This window comes from Cynocephalus volans, chromosome 8 (assembly GCF_027409185.1).
Source record: "Cynocephalus volans isolate mCynVol1 chromosome 8, mCynVol1.pri, whole genome shotgun sequence".
NCBI classification, from domain to species: Eukaryota; Metazoa; Chordata; class Mammalia; order Dermoptera; family Cynocephalidae; genus Cynocephalus; species Cynocephalus volans.
Window position 1 is genome coordinate 12,682,957 of NC_084467.1, and position 20,766 is coordinate 12,703,722.

The 20,766-nt window shown below is 36.9% G+C and overlaps 1 protein-coding gene across 1 annotated transcript in view; it reads right to left on the reverse strand.

Annotated features, from left to right (window-relative positions):
• Positions 1 to 20,766, reverse strand: part of FBXO42 (F-box protein 42) — a 76,954-nt gene that overhangs the window by 39,849 nt on the left and 16,339 nt on the right. Inside the window, exons 2-3 of the mRNA XM_063105628.1 lie at positions 4,340 to 4,606; positions 1,969 to 2,085 (exon numbers count right to left, since the gene is read on the reverse strand). Of these exons, the coding sequence (XP_062961698.1) occupies positions 1,969 to 2,085; positions 4,340 to 4,589 (367 nt within the window). The 5' untranslated portion in view covers positions 4,590 to 4,606. The remainder of the gene's footprint in view (positions 1 to 1,968; positions 2,086 to 4,339; positions 4,607 to 20,766) is intronic.

Here is a 20,766-nt window from a genome sequence, read left to right on the forward strand (position 1 = left end):
AAGAGGCAAGCTCTTGGGAAAAGTTGTGAGATGACGTGGTAAATTTAAGCATAGGTCAAATTAAGGATAGCACTGAAAATAAGACTAAGTTTAGATTTTCTTTTCTTTTCTTTTTTTAAAGCCAGTCAAATTTAGCAGTTGAGGGTTGTATATGAACTTTAGTGACATTAATGTTAGTAAGTTTTGATAACCCACTACCATCAGACCAACCTAAGCTTAGATTTTATCGTGTAGGCAATCCACAGGCACTGAAAGTTTTTGAATGGGAAAGTAATATAAATAAAGCAGTATACAGTAGTCCCCCCCCCTTATTCATGGTTTTGCTTTCTATAGTTTCAGTTACTTGTGGTCAATAGTGGTCCAAAAATATAAAATGGAAAGTTCCAGAAATAATTCATAAGTTTTAAATTGTATACTGTTCTGAGTAGTGTGATGAAATCTCAGGCCTTTCCGCTCAGTCCCAACCAGGATGTGAATAATCTCTTTGTCCAGCATATCCCACTGTATACACTGTATACTTGCTGCCCATTAGTCACTTAGTAGGCATCTCAGTTATCAGATTGACTGTCAGGGAATCACAGTGCTTGTGTTCAAGTAACCCTTATTTTACTTAATAATGGTCCCAAAGCATAGTGATGTTGGCCAGTCAGATATGCCAAAGAGAAGTTGTCATGTGCATCCTTTAAGTAAAATGGTGAAAGTCCTTGACTTAAGAAAGAAAAAAATTGTATTCTGAAGTTGCTAAGATCTACAGTAAGAATGAATCTTCTATCTGTGAAATTTTGAAGAAGGAAAAAGAAATTAATGCATAGTATATTACAGGATTTGGTACTACCCTCGGTTTCACGCATCCACTGGGGGTCTTGGAATGTATCCTCTGCAGATAACAGGGGACCACTATAATTATGAGAGCTGGGCCGGCCCGTGGCTCACTCGGGAGAGTGTGGTGCTGAGAACACCAAGGCCCCGGGTTCAGATCCCATATAGGGATGGCCGGTTAGCTCACTGGGAGAGCGTGGTGCTGACAACACCAAGTCAAGGGTTAAGATCCCCTTACCGGTCATCTTTTTTAAAAAAAATAAAAATAAAAATAATTATGAGAGCTTTCTAAGAGGTCCCCCCATTCTAGGTTCCCCACCTCCCTTCCAGCCTTCCCTCAATGAGCTTTCTTTAAGAAGAACCACTAAAAAATACACCTTTACTGGCCTAAGACAAACCACACCTCAATCTCATTTTTGATAGAAGGATATGAATCACTAATAGAATAAAACAACATCTATAAAAATCAGTTAAAATGCAGAGTTAATTCTAGAATAATTCACTTTTTAAGTTTTTTAAAAAAATCTTTCAGCAGTTAGCCAGTACAGGGATCCAAATCCTTGACCTTGGTGTTATAACACTGCATTCTAACCAATTGACCTAACTGGCCAGCCCCCTAGAATAATTCAAAAAACTCTAAATTATGTCTATTTGCCAGAATATTTTACTTATAATTTTACTACTTAAATTTGTATTTTATAATTGATACTCTTTACACTCAAAATTTTTGTGTGACTCTAGTCAAATTCTGTGTTTGCTGAACATATACTATGTTAAAATAAATAGTCATTATAAGACTTAGTATTAAACTCTGGCTACTCCCTAAGCAGGATTTCAGAAATACCCTCATGTATGCCTTTCTTTTGTTTTCCTCTAACATGATGTCAAATATTTAAAATTCTAAGCATAATACCTTGACCTCTTCAGAGTATAGAAAAATCCACTGAAAAAGCAGAATATAAAATTATTAACAAAGTATCTACAATATCTTTAGGCTCATAGTTTTCCCTAGTTCGGATTATAAAATTAATATAAACTCTCATTTACCTTCGCTTCATTAAAAGTTTACATAAAATGCATGGCTCTAAAGTAGTTTCTAGAAACATGACCACAGGCAGAGTGGGATGTGTTTTCACAGTAAATACTTACTGTGTGAGAACCTCTGAGTGATTGGAGTTCCGGGATAAGGGTAGGTTCGGCTCTCCCACTGAATGTTTCCCTCCTGGACAGCCTTCATGAAACCGTGATAACACTGGTGGGCTACACCTGTGGACAAAAAGAACAAATGCCTCAGCCTGGACATTTAAACTTCTAGGTCAAATTATTAAAACTGTGTCTATTAACTGTTTTACCACTTTTATGAAACATAAGTTTCTTTGAGGAACTCCAAATTTCTCTGATTTTCATTCAAAGAAACGAAACAGAATCATAGAATTTCGAAACTGGAAGATTCAATCTTTTCATTTAACCAAGGTTCAGGGAGGTTAAATGACTTGCTTGAAGTTAAAAAATTAGTTCATACTATAACTCCAGTCCCCTTTATGTTATATCATGAGGCAACACATCAAGATAATTGGTATTAGTTACTCTAAAGCAAAGGGACTGGGGGATAATATAGCCTTGTGAAAAGAGTATGATAAACAGTGTCTGGAATACATCAGGTGTTCAGTAAATATCTGCAGTAAGACCATGGCAATCAAGCATTCTCCATCTTAAACAAGGAGATAATAATTAGCTTACGATGAATTATAAAATGATGAATTTGAGACTAAGGAAAGCTTTTTATAAAATGAGAGAACTTTTACTATAATGGTGGACACATGTTATTACATATTTGTCCAAACCCATAGAATGTACAAAACCAAGAGTGAACCCTACTGTAAACTACGAACTTTCCATGAAAAAGATGTGTCAATGCAGGTTCAGTTATAACATACGGACCACTCTGGTAGGGGATGCTGACAACAGGGGAGGCTATGCATATGTGGGGGTAGTGAGCACATGGGAAATCTCTGTCTTCTGCTCAGTTTTGTTGTAAACCTAAAACTGCTCTAAAAAATTAAACTCTCTTAAAATTAAAAACCAACAAACAAAACTATCTTTGCAGTGACTTCCACAACAAGATCTAAGACTGTGAATACCGGGTTAGGGTTCCTCTCTATTAAAAAACTCAAGATGATAAGACTGCCAAATAAAACCTAAGGACAAATTCATATACCCCTATTTGATTAGATCACAGTCTTTCACCTGTGATTTTCTCACCTTTATTTTAGAGGGAAAACCATGTATTTCCATAGTGCAAGGAGCCAATCTCTCCTGAAGAGCTCATTACCTCAGAAAACAGAAGCAGGCTGTGCGTACCAGTATTACCAGTTGTGATCAAATGAGCATAGGGCCCATCAAGCAGTTTCAACAGAGCTGGTCCTTAGCCCTCTGGGTGGACTTTGGGTTTTGACAAAAACCCTGTCCCCATAAGAACACCCTAATGCAAGGAAAAGATTTTAAAACTGACTGATTCTAATCAAAAGATTTTTCTCTGTCATCATCTGGCTGCCTTGTTCCCACCAAGAAAGAACAAATTGATCAGCCCTTGCTTTGATCAATGGTTATTCAACTAGCATGGTCACCTTCAGACAAAAAATGGGCCCTTTCCACCTAAAATGAAATGAAACCAAATAACGGTTCTCTGTTAATTAAAAACACAGCAACCTCAACATTTATCTAAAATGTAAAATCTTTATTAGGAAATGGATGAAAAAAAAGAAAAAACACATTTTAAAGAGTAAAAGATATGCATAGGGCCCATGCTGCTTAGATATAAAATCAAGTGGGAAATGCCAAAATTAGCTACTTTAGAGACAATATGAATCCTCATTAAGAGCATGGATTCTTTTTTTTTTTTTAATTTTATTTTAAAAAGATGACCCGTAGGGGGATCTTAACCCTTGTCTTGGTGTTGTCAGCACCACGCTCTCCCAAGTGAGCCACGGGCCGGCCCTAAGAGCATGGATTCTAAAGCCAGATTGCCTGGATGTGAGTCTTTAATCCTCCATTTGCTACCTGTGTGACCTTGTGCAAATTAGTTAACTGTGCCTCACTCAGTTTCTTCACCTATAAAACAGAGTACGTCCTATTCATAGTCTGCTCTGAGACTGTAAAGCAGTTACAACAGTGCCTGACACATGGTAAAATCTATATTCGTGTTAGCTATTATTGTTATCCCATATCCATCCCCACTTTGCCTATTCAGGAATAGTACAACTTATCAGATCAACTCTAAGAATATAGCTTTTAAAAAGAATCCTCATTTTAAAACTGCAAACATGATTAAATATGATAATATTCAAGCTGTTCATAAAACTAACCAGGGTAAGGAAAAAAAGGAAAATGTAGTGTTAATTGTCTAATACTAAATTTTATAACCACAATTAGGGAGAAAAGAGAAAATGAAATTGGGAGTCTAAAAATAAATCACTTAATGAAATATAAAATAAATAAGCCTTTTTCCTTTCCACAGTACCTTTGATAAGTCGATACCACTGTTTACAGACAAGAGCTGCAGTTTTGTGTTCCTGATATGGTGAGAGAAAGGACAGGATATACTCCAAAACCTCTTCCGGCAGCTCTGACATAGACCTATTATGTCTAGCCTCCTCAACCTCCAGTACTGGGTGGGGCTCCTCATCTTGCTCCATTGTCCCTTCCAGCACAATTTCTTCGTGATCCACAGCCATGAAACTGTCATCTTCACTGTCCGAGGAGCTGGCCATGACATTCCACTCGACAGCTATAGTAGGTAAAAAACAGACATCAGTATACAACTGTCAGAAGCTCAGCAACAACTCAGGCATATGCATCCAAGCTATTCATGATTTCTTATCCACCCTCAGTATGAAATCTGCTCTTCAGCACTTTCCTACACTAGTGTGAGCCACCTTAACTTGACAGGTACAGCTCAGATACCAAACCCATCCCCAAAGGCTTCTGATTACATTTTTCTCTCTTCACTGAAAACCAGAATGGCAGCCGAGTTCTGGTATAACCACAAAACCAGAAAACTTGTTCTCCAACAATTCCTCTAACTCAAGGATCTGAATGATGGTCAGCAAAGGGAACAGCAACTAGTCTCCCTTGGCCAATAACAATGATCCAAGACCTCAAACTTAGAAGGAAAAACTAATTCTGGGTCTGCCAAGAGTAATAAAAACACTCTGAGGATGTGGGTTAAGAAATAACAGTTTTTCTAGCTTTTACACAAGATGATTCACTTAAGATGATAATAAATGTTCCAAGAATAGGCCTTAACTGGCTAAAATACCAAATACGAAGCAATATTTACAATAGCAAACACCATAAGAGATTTAGGCATTAAAACACTGGAAACAATCCATATGTCCCATCATCAACAACAGAACAGATAAATTGTGATACATTAACACAATGGAACATTATACAGCAAAGAACAACAGCACATATACATGGATAAATCTTTCAAATGTAATGTTGAGCAAAAGAAAACAGAAGAGTATGTATTATATGATTATACTTATATAAAGCTAAAAAGCAGGCAAAATTAATTTTTGCTATTACCAGTGAGGATAAAGGCTACTTTTGGTCACCATGGGGAGGCTCCTGAGGTGCTGGTAAAGTTCTGTTTCCTAAATGGGTACTGGTTATTCAGTTATGTTCCCTTTGTGAAAAAATCACTAAGCTGTATACTTATGACCTTCTCTAAAGTTTACCAAAATAAGCCATTATCGGCAGTTACTTCTAGTGAAGATATGGGTAATTTAAAAAATTTCTTCTTTGTGTTTATCTGTACTCTCCAAATCGTCTAGAAAGAGCATATCATGTTAAAATATACTACACACAAAGGAAGACAACTCATTTATATGTGCGAAGCCTGAGGTAAAAATAGTAAAATGAAGTAAACGGGGTGACTTATATAAGAACTGTGTCCCAGGTAAGATTCTCCAGGAAGTAGATGCTAAATAGAATTAGGAATGAAAAAGATTAAATTAATGGGGAGTAAATTCTGTAAGAAGTGTGGAGAAAGCAGGATTGGTCAAGAGGAGCCATCAGACCCTGATGCAGACCTAACAAAGCCTGTCCAACAGAAAACTCAAAGCAAAGATGGTCGGTTAGAGAAATTTGGTATTGGGCAGAAAGGGCGAGGCTCTTATATTACTGCTTTGCTCAGTCACTGGCTGGGGGCCACTCGAAGAGCATGACTTGGGTCCAAAGCTGAGGCAGACCCCAAAGGGGTTAACAGCTTTGGCTACAATCCTTACAAATGGGCAGCAAGTCCCTTCTTTAAGGGACATCTGAGTTAACTTTATCATTTTAAAATATTTATTCCCTTTGCTCCATACACATCTACCCAGACCATTCACTATGCTACCCACCTTACAAATTTCCAGCATTCCCTCTGGTTCTGATGAAAAGAAGAATAAGAAATAACAGGAAGAGAAGAGTGATCTTCAAATATACTTTGGGGCTTTGAGAAAGATCTGAAATGTTTTAAAAGGGGAGGGGAGGGGAGAGCAGAGAACAGAAACTTCCCACCTCATCTCTACCATGCCTATAATTCATATACTAATTATGTATAACATATTAAAAAGCCAGAAGAACGATCACATTAAGGAAAATGGAAACAGGAATCATGAAACTGCTTCCAAGATAGTTTATCTACCAAATTAGCTTAAAGTTTGTGAATGACACTGCAATATGTCCTTGCAAAGGGGCTGCTAGAATCTTTAGTGATAATCATCGATGGGTGGCTACTTGGAAGTAGCAAAGTGGCTACTACTAAATCCTCCTGGTGGTGTGGGGGAGAGGCTGCAACAGCACAAGGGCAGCAATTCTCTCCATTCACCAAAAGTAGAGAAGGGTTTATAATGGGTTTGCCACAAATGGTATTAAAGGATCCTAGATAGTTAGGCCTTTTTCCACCCCCACTTGGGTGAGCTGTATTTCTACAAGTCCTTAACTTGCTAGAGGAAGGTCTTTGGATCAACAGATACCTTCATTTCCAGGCCTAACTCCTATCCCAAAAAGTATAATCATCATAAAATACAAAGTAAAAATTAGAAAAGTTTTTTGGCAAAAAAAAAAATAATGGTACTTTTTATTACTGGAAAAAAACATTGTTTCCCATAGTCCCTTCTTATTTGTTCCCCTACATATTATCACTTCCCATTGGATATCTTCCCTACTTTTTTGACTTTATATTTATATTTATATTATATTTATATTTTTAACTCTTGCTCAGCTCTAAGATTCACCAAGGAAAAGAATCCGAAGAAATGGATTCCTTGATGGGCCGAGCCCGTGGCGCACTTGGTAGAGTGCTGCGCTGGCAGCACGGCGACGCTCCCGCCGCGGGTTCGGATCCTATATAGGACTGACTGGTGCACTCACTGGCTGAGTGCCGGTCACGAAAAAACGACCAAAAAAAAAAAAAAAAGAAATGGATTCCTTGAGTTTGGCTGCATCACTCACATTTGAATTAAAAATAGCATCTCAAATACAGTTGTTCCCTTGCACAACATTTTGACAGATTCTGAACCTAAGGTCTGCTTCAGAACAAAATGAATCAATGGAGGCTACAAAAAGTCAAAATAAATTTGTCTGATTCAATAAAACAACTCACTCTCTTTCTGAATCTTTTCAAAGTACAATTAGCAAGCTAAAATAAAGGGAGTCACACTGCTGTAATATCCAGTTTTAAGCAATTTTCACCATTCAACTGTTTCACTGTCCACAAAAACATCAAGTCCCATGCCCCTTAGGGCATATTTGCTAACTTGGCCTTGAGCACAGATGCCAAGAGAACACACAGGGATGGGCTCAGATGCAATTCCTTGGTAATTACATGCCCAACACCAATTTGCACAGTCCTTCATTTTCACTGCTATGATTAGATAATGAAATCATCACTCATATTCCCTGAGGACACAGAGGCATTTTGAAACATTTTGAAATTGAGTTTTTCTTGTTTTCATGCCAAAAGAAGCCCTACAATACCTTTCACATGTAAATGTATTAACTCAATTAATGTGGTTTTCATGACATTATTTTTTTAAAAAATCTTCCTCACCTTTCCCATTTGTGTTAGGCCTTCTCAGTTTCCCCAAAGTGATTGAGTCTTTGGGAGGAAGCACAAACTAAATAAACTTACAGGAATCTTGAGATCCTTGAGGGCAGAGACCATTTCTAGCACTTTGCCTTGCTAGCACTAGGTGTTCAAATAATCACAAAGTTTACTGACATTTCTACTCAGAACACCCTTGTGCTGATCTCTCGTTATTTTATAGAAATTACATTAGACCACCCAGGAAATAGCAGATCCTATCCGTATATGTCAGTAGATGCTGTCAAAATATTTTATTTTTCAGAATTAATACACCTCTCTGGTTCCCTGAATTTTGACCTTTTAAGGTTTAACCTGGCTTGAGAGCCTGCTACCAGGCTCATGAGCCATACCCAATCACCCTTTGCTAGGTCAAGAGGGACAGTACTGGAGAAACCATCTACTTGGCCCAGTCGTATCTACCACTGCCCCCCTCAAAAAATCCACTTTATACTACATCCAACTAAGTACAAATCAGATTTTAAAAGCCAAATACTTTGCCCTTAAGGTTAAGATTTTGAGACTGGGAGATTTGGCAACTGTTTCTAGCTTTAATGCTGTGTTACCCAGGGCAAGTCACACAGAGTAAGAAAGGAAAACCTCTCTGTCCCTAAGTGATGAAAATTTTCCACCTAATTCATAAAGATTCTGTACATAGCAGATATAAACCAAATACTCTCAGTCCATTGGAGGAAATCCATAACGTGTGAAGAGTTAAAAACAACTCAGCAAGAAGCTTTAGCAGTTCAGGGAAGGAGAAGGCTTCCAACTAGTATGATAAAGAAGTTACACAGAAACAAGCATTTGATCTGAGCTTTGAAGAATACGTACAATTTCAGAAAATAAAATGGAAGAAGGTAGAGGGATGAAAGATTTTCAAATTACTGTCTCAAACTGATATCCTTTGCCACTTACACAATTGCCTTTAGGACAAAAAGGTGACAACTATATTTTATTCAATGGGTGTTTTTACCAAAAGCACATACTATTTAATATTTTATCTTCATTAACAAAGCTCATAACCTGGAGACTCCTTAGTTCCTGACAATCAGTGTTTTGACAAAGAAGTCTAGAAATAGAATAATTTGGCATAGCTACTATTGCTATTAGCAAACCGTGAGCTATTTTGACAAGGAAATTCAGAGAGCTGTTTCTATAAAGCATTCCAAATTTAATAACAGATATCATCTCCAGTGAGTTTTTTAAAAATGGTTAACTCATCAGTGTGTTATCCAATAAAAATATTCCCTTTAATGAAATAGAAAAATAAAATATTTCCTCAAACAACCCATCAGTATAGTTTTTTACCATTCTTTACAACGGCTGATAGTAAATGAAAGCACCTTATGACTTACAAAGTAGTAGCAGAAATGGACCAGGTCTCAGGAATATCTCCATAACCATATGTAGCACTCAAAGGATTGTTATTACTAAATAAAAATGGTCAAGAAAAATGTACTGGTTTCAATCATCAATGGAGATACTCTAGGTTCTGAAAATTTCACATGGAGAACCACACATTTTAGATTTAGAAAAATGTTTCACTTGGTAGAAAAAATATAATGGAACTTTAACGCTCAAACATATATTTTGTGAGAGCTTGAAGTTTTAGATCTTGTGAGAAGATTTAATAATACACAAAGTATAAAATAATTCTAATTGTGTAATAATTTAACATACAACAGTAATTTTAAACAGAAGGCTTTCGTTGTGAAATATAGTACAAACCAAAAAGAAAAAAAAAGAGTTGGGGGGGAGTACATTTTTGTGGGCTAGGAAATGCCATGATATTTTTTCCTCTCGAAAACAATTATTTAAGAAAACAAGAGGGCTGGTCAGTTAGCTCAGTTGGTTAGAGCTCAGCCTTGTAACACAAAGGTCAAGCGTTTGGATCCCCATACCAGCCAGCAACCAACAAAAGCAAAAAAGAAAAGGAAAACAAGAAAAATACAAAAGGCAAGAAAAACCAAACATAAATAAATGAATGAATAAATAATCACAGTGTAATAGTGGTAAACTGTATTAACTCAAAATTAACTGCATCAGGCTACAGAATGCTCAATTAAAGCATACCTTATCTCTCCCTCTATGCTCCCACAAAACTAAGTACCTGCCTGTATACTAGCAATTACTATACTGCAGTTGCCTGCCTGCCTCCCCCTCTCCTCCCATTAGGGCACAATAGAAAATAATTCTATTTTCTATATCCAGTAACTGACACACAGTATAAGCATCCAACAAAAGCTTGATGAATGAATAAACAAGCACAGCTTTATGAATTCATTTTAAGGTCAAAAACAAAACACAAATCTCAATTCCTAGATATTCTGATAAAACAAACAGAAACTTCGTACTTCATATGAACAAATAAAATTAAAAATTAATAAAATCACAGAGTTCAGATGGCCAAAGGCTTAAATAAAACTAGGAGAGGTAGAGTAAAAATGGGGCAGAAATTTTTATTATTAAATTAAACAAAATGTACAGTATCTAAGTAAATCATTACTATTTTTAAGATGTTTGGATTTTTCTGCCATTATGGGCCCTCACTTTGACAAAATGGGAGGGATGTGTAAAAACCATGCTTGCCAGGATTCTCTTAGCCTTTTGGGAAAAGGCTTTATAACAATGGTTTGCAGACTTCTGAATTTCACAAACCAGCAATTTTTTTTTTTTTTTTTGATGGGGAGGAGGGGACTGACATAGGTCAGCAACTTTCTATTTTTCCAAATAAGGAAAAACAAACAAAAAAACCCCACACACCAAAAAACAACAACAACAACAACAAAAAAACAATCATCAAATATCATCATAGTTTCATGAAAGGACATTTAAAAACCTGAATAAATTGGAAGATCATAATCTCCAAGAAAGGAAACCTTACACATACACATATATACACACAACCTTAAGACAATACATGGTTAGCTCAGTTGGTTAGAGTGTGGTAGTGATAACACCAAGGTCCAGGGTTCAATCCCTGTACCTGCCAGCCACAATATAAACCTGAACCAGTATTTCTGGGAACCATTTGTATGTCATGATACTACACTTTACTACTCACTTGCTTTGTGGGGGGCGGGGGGAACCATGGACAATTAAAACAAGATATGTAGAGGCTGAATTTTATTTTTAATAAGTAGATTTTTTTTTAAGGCTAATTTAAATTAAAACTATCTATTTCCAGCTATACTGGAAAGTCATTTCTTTTCTTTTCTTTTCTAACACTGGCTGTCGCTTGTCTTGCCGGCCAAGTCCCCCAACAAGTGCAAAGTGGGGGCAGCTGACACACGCTCCTTTGCGGGGCAATGGACCCGTCTCACCGCCTCGACCCCATCTCCTTAGACCCAGTGCAGCACTGCGGTGGCCACCGGAGGGGGGCGGCCTCGGGCACCTGAGGGAGGACCTGGAGCGCTCCAGGAGTACTGCAAAGGCCTGGGCAAAGCCGCCCAACAAGGCACGACCCAAGAGAGACAAGCAAAGGGCATCCTCTCCCTGCCAACGCCGTGAGGCAGAGGGCAGGGGGCAAAGTCAAGCGGATTCCGCACCCCTGCCTTCCACACGCCTCCACAGGCGGGGAGGAGAGGCGAGGGGCTGTCACGCAGAAGCAGAGGAGAGGTCCCATTCGCCATGGATGTCCGTCCCTCGTCTGGTGCGGCTTAGGCTCTGCCGGGGAGAGCTTGACTCACCCCATCGATGGAAGTCATTTCTTAATGCTAGAAAAACATTAGAGATATGATGGCTGCTAGCAAAAGTGCATGAAAGGTGAATGCAATCTGATTTCTCTTAGAAATAGCTTAACTGCCCTTTTCCTCAGTTGGCTGTCAAATTTATAATGTTTTGCTCATGTGTTTCCCTTAAATTCTTAAGGTCCACATTTTAAACAAGATTTAACTGTAACACATTTTTGTAAAAAATGTTTTAAACTGCAATTGATTATATCAATCAAACTTTATTACTGTTATTGGGAGTATTATAGTTAAACCATAGAGTTTCATAACTTTCCATAGAAGTTAAAGTTTTAAATATCAGGTTCTCATGTAATATGCTATTTTATGCTACTCAAAAAAAAAAAAAAAAATAGGAGCAAGTCCAAACCTCATTCCAAAATTATGTAACTTAGAAAACTCTTCAAGATCCAAAGGAGTCTGTGAAATAATAAGGAAAACAAAGTCTCCCCTAGGTTAAAAATGGCTCAATCGCCACTTCATGGCTTCAGTTTTAAGAAGAGCTAACATCTTCCTGGTTCACTCCATTGCAGATCTGCTTCAACAGAAGAAAAATTTTTTAATTTAATATTTTACTTTGCATAGGCAATTCTGTATCATGAAATGTTTTTCCCATAACTAAAAAAAATTAAAGGCAACTTCTACTTTGGTTCTACATTTGTTCTAAATATATCTGTATATCTTATTCACATCTTTCTGCTATGTTACAAGCAGAACGCATACAGCAGGAAAAGTTCAAAAACGTACTGAATTTGGCAGTATTTATCAGTTTAATAAGTGCAAACCCTTTGACTCAGCAAGGTAATTCTCAGGTATCTTTCCATCACAAACATCCATAAATGTGCACAGAAATGTATGCACAACTGGAGGTTTATTCCATCTTCTCTGTAATGACAACAACTTGCAAAACTTAAATGTTCATTAATAGGAGAACAGCTAGATAAATTATGCTATATCCAAATTACAGAATTTAAAGAACAAGTTTTTTTAAATGTGGGTATTTCAACACACATGGACATAAAAAGACAAACTATTATATGAAAAAAAATATGATTAATATCCCATTGGTATTAAATAATAAACCAATATTATATATCCACATAGTTATCTACATATATAAATGTATAGAAAAATTATCTAGAAAGACACATATCAAACTTAATAGCATCATCTCTGAGGATGGAAAGAAGGCTTTGCCTTTTTAAAATTAATTTTTAATAGCCAAATATATCATACATACAAAACTGTACAGAGGTACAGATGCTGTGGAACACAGCATGCAGTTCCTCAAAAAATCAATTAGAATCAGTCAAATATCCAACAATTCCACTTCCAGTATACATCCCAAAGAATTGAAAACTGGAACTCAAACAGGGATTTGTGCGCCCATGTTTATAGCAGCATTATTCACAATAGTCAAAAGGTGGAAACAACTCAAACGTCCACTAACAGATAAATGGATAAACAAAATATGGAATATACACACGATGGAATATTATTCAGCCTTAAGAAGAAATGAAAAAAAAAATTTTTTTGGCAGCTGGCCAGTATAGGCATCCAACCCCCCAGACTTGATACTAGAAGGCTGCACTCTAATAAACTGAGCTCACTGGCCAGCCCTGCAAAGGAATGAAATTCTGATACATGCTACAACATGGATGAAACTTGAAGACGTTATGCTAAGTGAAACAAAACAGACCAAAGGACAAATAGGCATATTGTATGATTCCATTTATATGAGGTAACTAGAATAGTCAAATTTACAGACAGAAAGTAGAATGTTGGTTGCCAGGGGCTGGAGGGAGGGGAGAATGTGCAGCTATTATTTAATGGGTACAAAGTTTCAGTTACGGTTTGCACTGCCTGGGTCTACTTATATGCAGATGTTTTTCACCCAGCCATGGATGGAAAATAATGTATTCTGGGATGTGGCACCTGGTATACAGAGGGCTGGCTTTTCATATCTGTGGGTTCCACAGAGCTGATCGCAGGACTTGAATATCCACGGGTAAACATAAGGGTCCTGGAACCAATCCCCTGAGGATACGAAGGGATAACTGTGTATGAAACAGCCTTGAGTGGAAGAAAAGGGGGCATCTATAAGACTAAATAAAGGCAAAAGGAACTGCACATAAACACTGGACCCTACTTGATAAAGTTCTCACAGGAGTGTAGGCTAACCATTCTCATATAGCTATATACGTATACCGGTATGAACAATTAAGTAAATGGATGGCAGATGGCTGGAGCTAAATTTCTCACTGTTGGTGCAGATACATTTCTGTATGTGCATGGTTAGTATACACCCATTGTACTTCCTTGCTCTGCCAGCTGAGAGGGCCTAAAAGCAATGAGCATACCTAGCAATTAGATCTTGTTTTCTAATACTATTCTCCAATAAAAGGAACCAGGACTCCCTAGTGAAATGGCAGAATCTAGGACTGGGACAGGAAATATTCAAGATAAGCCTGGAGAATCTAGTACCGCCACAAAGTAAGGATGTGCTCCAAAAACAAAACAAAACAAAACAAAACACTGATGGAATTATGACAAAGGGGCACAGAAGTCAGATGAAAGAAAAGAGCTCCTGGTGGCCAAAACTAAAACAATTTCAGCACAAAATAAAGTAGTATCAGGTTAAAACCCAAAGTACCAAATAAATATTGAGCTGGCTAGTTAGCTCACTTGGAAAGGTGTGATGTTGATAACACCAAAGCCAGGGGTTCAGATCGCCGTACTGGCCAGCCACCGATCAATCAATATCCATGAATTCATCTGATATAAATAATTGAGTAAGTTAAAAAGAAAAAGAAAAAAAGGGGGGGGGGGACTCTCCCTTGCAGATTTCCAAACAATTCATGTACTTTCCCCACCTTCCTAACTTGTCTCTACCTTGGTGAAGTTATTATTATCATACAATGTAGCTAGACACACTAAGCTAGTTTTACAAGAGATAGAAAATAATTTCAAACAGAAGATTATGCATAAGATTCAATCCTTGGACAAATAAAACTTTTCTTTATTTCTATGCCAAGAAATTCATAAAGGGGTGTGCGAGGTAGACTGATTTAGCTTATGCCATTTTTACTGTTTGAAAAGTGTTCTTGTTTAAAAGCCCCCCAACACCTGTGGTGAAAATTGAAGGTTAAAAATTGTGCTGTACTTAGAAAAATTTTAAGTTCTGCCTGCCTTTGTTGTTTCCCACCTATGCTGTCTCTGACTGATAACACCAAGAGCTGTATCTGGATGTATCTAGACAACCTAAGGAAGAAACCGCCCTGTGAAAGTTTTTGCTGTCCCTAAGTGATTAACTCGCTTCTTTCAGCTTCTGTTATCAGCTTGCACTAGGCCTCCCAGAACCCCCTCCTCATGCCAGGAGGGTATGTATGTATGTGTGTAACTATAAGTATGTGACTATATGATTTTTTGCCTGTGTGACTATGTGCCTTTAAAAGACCCCTTAAACTTAAACTCAGGGCTGCTCCCTTCCAAAAACTTTCTTGAAGGGACAGTCGCTGGCCAGCCAATAAAAACCCCTTTTAAATTCTCAATTGGGTGTTCTGGTTCCTTTTCTATGCGGCAGCCTCACAACAGGGGAAATAAAGGTTAAAAATAAATAAATGAAAACCAACAGGTACTTTCTGGTAAAAGGCATCCAAGACCTGATTTCCAACTGTTACATGATTTCCAAGTTGGTTCCCCGCAAACATTCCTTTGCTTTTTTGCACACCCATAACTGACTCTGCTGATCTAATTAGCTGCCTTAATGATTAAGTTACAAAACCCATGCTTACACAATGTTCTTCCATTTAGCTGAAATAAACTGCCAATATATCCAGTTTCTGTGCAAATGAAAAATCAAAACAGGGATATAAAAGAGCTGTAATGGTTAGAGTACAGTGTTCTAACACCAAGGTCAAGGGTTTGGATCACCATACCGGCCAGCTGCAAAAAAGTAAAATTAAATTTTAAATTAATTAATTAATTGATTTTTTTTAAAAAAAGAGCTGTATAACACTAGCACATCAACATTAAGAAGACAAGGCCTCAATCCCCACAAGATTTTTCTTAGCCCAGTTTTGATCACATTAAGCAAGCTCTTAAGATCTTCTATTCATTTCCTTTAGGGGTTTTCTTGAAATGATAAAAACTTAAGATACTGATGAGAAACTCTTATTACTCTCTGTTATGGACTAAATCTTTGGGTCCCTCCAGAATTCATATGTTGAATCCCTTATCCTCAATGTGATGGTATTTGGAGACTGGGGCCTTTGGGATGAAATAAGGGTTAGACGAGGCCCTCATGATGGGGTTAGTGCCCTTTTAAGAATAGATACCAGAGAGCTTGCTTGAATGTATATCCTCCCTCCTTCCCTCCCTCTCTCCCTCTCTTTCTTTCTCCCACAGTGCACACAACAGTGCACACAAAGAAGTCATATGAGCACATAGGGAGATGGCAGCTTCTTATAAGCCAAGAGAAGAAACCTCAAAATGAAACCTACCATGCCAGCACCTTGATCTTGAACATCCCAGCTTACAGAAGGGTGAGAAATAAATTTCTGCTGTTTAAGCCATCCAACCTATGATATTTTGTTACAGAAGCCCAAGTTGACTAAGACACCGCCTTCCAAAATACCCCACAAAGAATATGTCAACATAAGTATATTAGGAAGTAAGCTACAATGAATTTATAGCATAATACTTCAACTAACATTTTAAAGGATTTACAGAAAGTACAAAGTATCAGTTTCTGGTTATATCTCATTATCTTTAATACGAAGGGTCTTCAAAAAGTTCATGGAAAGGTTTGTATTATCTTTTAATTCTATTTTTCCACCAACTTTTTTTCTTTACTTTTTTAAAAATTTTATCTTTCTTGCTTTTCTCTATGAACTTTTCAAAGTACCCTCATATTTAGTCTCTTCTGATACAGCATATTTTTCCTCTGAAAAGATGTTATGATTTCGGGATGCCCTCTTATACATGTTTGTTTCCCCAAAAAAGCTACTGATAACTTGATTCATTCTGGGATAATAAATAGATATGGGGAGGGGGGAAGTAAGTGAAATCAAAATGTCACTGCCCCTTTGCAATCTTCAGTAAATTTAACCACATGCACTGAGAGCTTTGATTGCACTTAAAAATGATACTGCATTAAATGTTAAAATTTTGTAATTTCTCCAACTCAGCTGGAGCGCAGACTGCTATTATTACTATTACTACTATTATTATTGAATGAAGGAGAAACAAATATATCTATTTCTCTCAGCAAAACAAGAGCGTTATGGAATGGATGAAAAAATTTAACAAATGAAAAATTGCTACAACGTCACTTAGTCAGTAAGCAAACTAAAGGTACCCTCCTGGACACCAGAAAACAAATTTTACTTGATTTAATTCTTCCTACTGACAATATGAATGCTTTGATAAAACGAATAAAATTATCAGGCAACAGCTATCACAGCATGCCAGGAATTTAACTGGAAGATTAATGGCTTTTCCCAACAGATTTCAATACAGCCATTTGAACTACTTATTCCTGAAATAACCTAAAATCTTCTCCCATCTCTGGTGCTCTTGCTGGCCAACCCCTCTTCCTGAAATACCCTTTTCCCACTTGCCAGTTTGGTGAATTCCTACTCATTAATTAAGAGTTATACCTTCTGTGAGGTTCTCCTGTCTGCTGCAGACAATTAAATACTCCTTCTGGCCTTCTATTCATTTTGTACAGTATCTTCATTATTTCAGAGTTGTACAAATATTTGTTGAGTGAGGTGGCCTACAAGATCTAAGCCAACATTAGATAAATAGTACAGACAGTTTCCACTTTTCACCACTTCACAAGTTATGGTTCTGCCCATTAATCACCTGACTAATTAAAACCCACGTCTCACCTCTCATTGCTATGGTTTCCAATAAAAGCAAGACAAAGGCAATGAAGATGCAACATGCCAGAATTTTGCCTTAAGGCAGAAAATATGCCTTAAGATATGGTGTCCACAGCTGGCTGTTCAGCTCACTTGGGAGAGGATGGTGCTGATAACACCAAGATCAAGGGTTCGGATCCCTGCACCAGCCAGCAGTCAGAAAGAGGGAAGGAGAGAAGAAAGGAAGGAAGGAAGAAAGGAGCGAGGGAAGGTCTATTCTAAACAGTTGACTTTTAAATATTCTTTAAAGAACCCGCAACTATGATCATAATATAAAGGTTAAGGGTTCGGATCCCAGTACTGAACAGCCACCGCCATCACTCCTCCCCCCAAATCAAGCATATTACTATTCTGGATCAGTTTACAAATTCTAAAATTAAACTGACGTTCACTTATAGAATTCCCACCCACATGATAACATTACCATATGAAAGAAATACTTAGGTTGTTAGGAGTTATCTACTTCTCTGTTACTTCTTTAATACTGCAAACCATAAATCAAAACTTCAAACAGGAGAAATTTTAGATAAATAAAAAGTGTATGAAGATGAATCACACAGGCAAACAGGTATGCAGAAATATTCAAAGTTCTCTTATTCTTATACACTTAAATTCTTTGAATGAAAGCAAACACCCACTAAGTGGAATTTTAAAAGGGTAAGCAGTAATCCCAAGATGTTATCATGAAGAAAAATAATTTTTAAGAAATAAAATTATCTAAGTTTATGTCAAGTTGGTGGTATAACAAACACAGAGAAAGGAATTAGTTCAAGTAACTTAGAAACACTATGTGTGTGTGTGTGTGTGTGTGTGTGTGTGTGTGTGTGTGTGTGTGTTTTGTTTGTTTGTTTTTGGTGGCTGCCCAGTAGGGGGATCCAAACCCTTGACCATGGTGTTGTAACACCACACACTAGCCAACTGAGCTAACAGGCTAGCCCTGAAATACAATATTTTTGACCACATCTTTTGAGTTATACTTGAAGTACAGAAAAATCCATGAAAAAAAAATGAAGCTGTATTCAACAGTGTTATTTGTAGTAACAATATTGTCATTATTTTGGAATTACTACAGGTATAGTGTAGGGTGAAACAAATAAGTAAAATATCATTACAAACAAACAGAGGATCAGTTGAACGATTTGTTCCTACAGGTCAAATTCCTCAATTGTGATCAACCTCTGTGGATCAAATTCAAATTTAATTTTTTTAGTGGTTTTATTTTTTTTTTAATTTTCATTTCATTTCTCCTCTCCCAATGAACAATGTTTATCTATTCATTGGGAGATACACTGCATCCTATTTATTCAGCCTCTGCTTCATTTCCAACATGCTCAGCTTAACCATAATGATCCCAGCTCCCATTTTCTGTCCCCTTTTGGCATGCATACCCAAAACATTGAGTCCTATTGGAACAAATATAAAGCAAAGTGCAAGACTATGAGAAGAGTTTGTCATGACATGCTGAACTCCTATTTGGCTGAATTTATGTGGTGTAATCAATTTGGAAATAATGCTTTCAATTCCCTTTTTCTGCACATATCAAAACAATTTCCTATTAATTAACATCACATTTCCTTTTATTGCATACTTGAGAACAATTTCCTGTTAACCAATATGATGTTTTGACTTTTGGTTTTAGTATGTTTTAGTACAAATATCCAGGGACAAATTCTTCATTTGAATACATCTGAGAGGTAAATTGTTCAATTGATCCCTGATAAAACTCAGCATAAGAGATATAAGTACAAAATTAAAGAGATTAAGTAAAAACTCTGTAATTGTAAATTTGAATCAGAATTATCAATAGGAACTCATTTTTTTCTCTTAAAAGAAAGTATTTTCTAGTCTTGCCCACTAAAAAGACCTAGAACAATGTTATCTCAGTAGCAATGAGCATACCTAGCATCCAGATTATGGTCTTTATATTCTATTTTCCACCAAAAAGAAGTATGTCTCCTTGGAGAAATGGCTGTTCCTGAACTTGAGGCAGGAAATGTGCAAGGCAAGCCCAAGACATCTTGTGCCTGAAAACAAGGAGACTATTAAAGACTAATGTAGTCATGTCAAAAAGTCATGAGAGCCGACCTGAAGGCAGTCCCAAAGGCCTAAGAGACAATAACTTGAGCACCAAAAAAAACAAAAACAAAAACTACTGTAGATTCAAACATATCAAAGATATTAATATCTTTAAGTTCATACTGATACCAAAGAAAGTTTACTGGTCACCGGGGAGGCCACTAAAGGACTAATTCATGATTACTCTAAAACTAGATAAAGGAAAGGAACCAAGCCTCACCCTGCCTGTTCTATATTAACCAACAGGGTAACAAAATAGTTAATGTAGGAAAATTCTTTTTTGCGAGGAATTCCATTTAGTTGAAGAAGGAATGAAAAAACAAGGAAATTACCATTTCACAAACCCTGATAATTTATCATCAACAAAGAATGCACAAACCATCAAAAAATAAAAAGGTTGCTGGAAAACTTTCTAATGGAGAGATCATGCTAGTATCACCTGAACCCAGAGCTCAGTGTGAGCATGACTAACAGCAAGACACATTGTGCCATGAGGTGATGCAAAGCACCACCTATTAAGTATTCTTGCTTTAAATTTTTAATTTAATCATGCCTAAATCAAGTTAAATGGTACCACAGGGAAGCAATTAGACAAATATATGGACTATGGGACATCTGCAGTTCAAATGACCTAGTTTTTCCAATAAATCAACAGCATGCAGAGAAAAAAAAAGGAGAAAAAAATAATAAAAGGAAGGAGGGAAGACTGCTAAGAGATCTGGCAACCAAATGCAATGTGGATCTTTTACGGGCCCTTGATGTGAACAACTATAAAACCATATCTTTGAGATAATCAGAAAAATCAGAATACGGAGGAGGTATTACAGATTTTAAGGAATTATTGTTATTTCTGGTAAATGAGAACAATGGCATTGCAATTACTAAAAAAAGAGTCACTTCCACCTCTGGCCATGATGGAGATTAAGAACCAAACTTAAACTCACACCATAAACAACTAGAAAACTGGACAAAATATATGTAACAATTGTTTTCAGACAATTGATAACAAGCAGTAGAGGACTAGGATTCCTGAGGAAAGAGAAACAAATGAAGTGAACCATAAGATCACCTAGGCTTTCTGCCT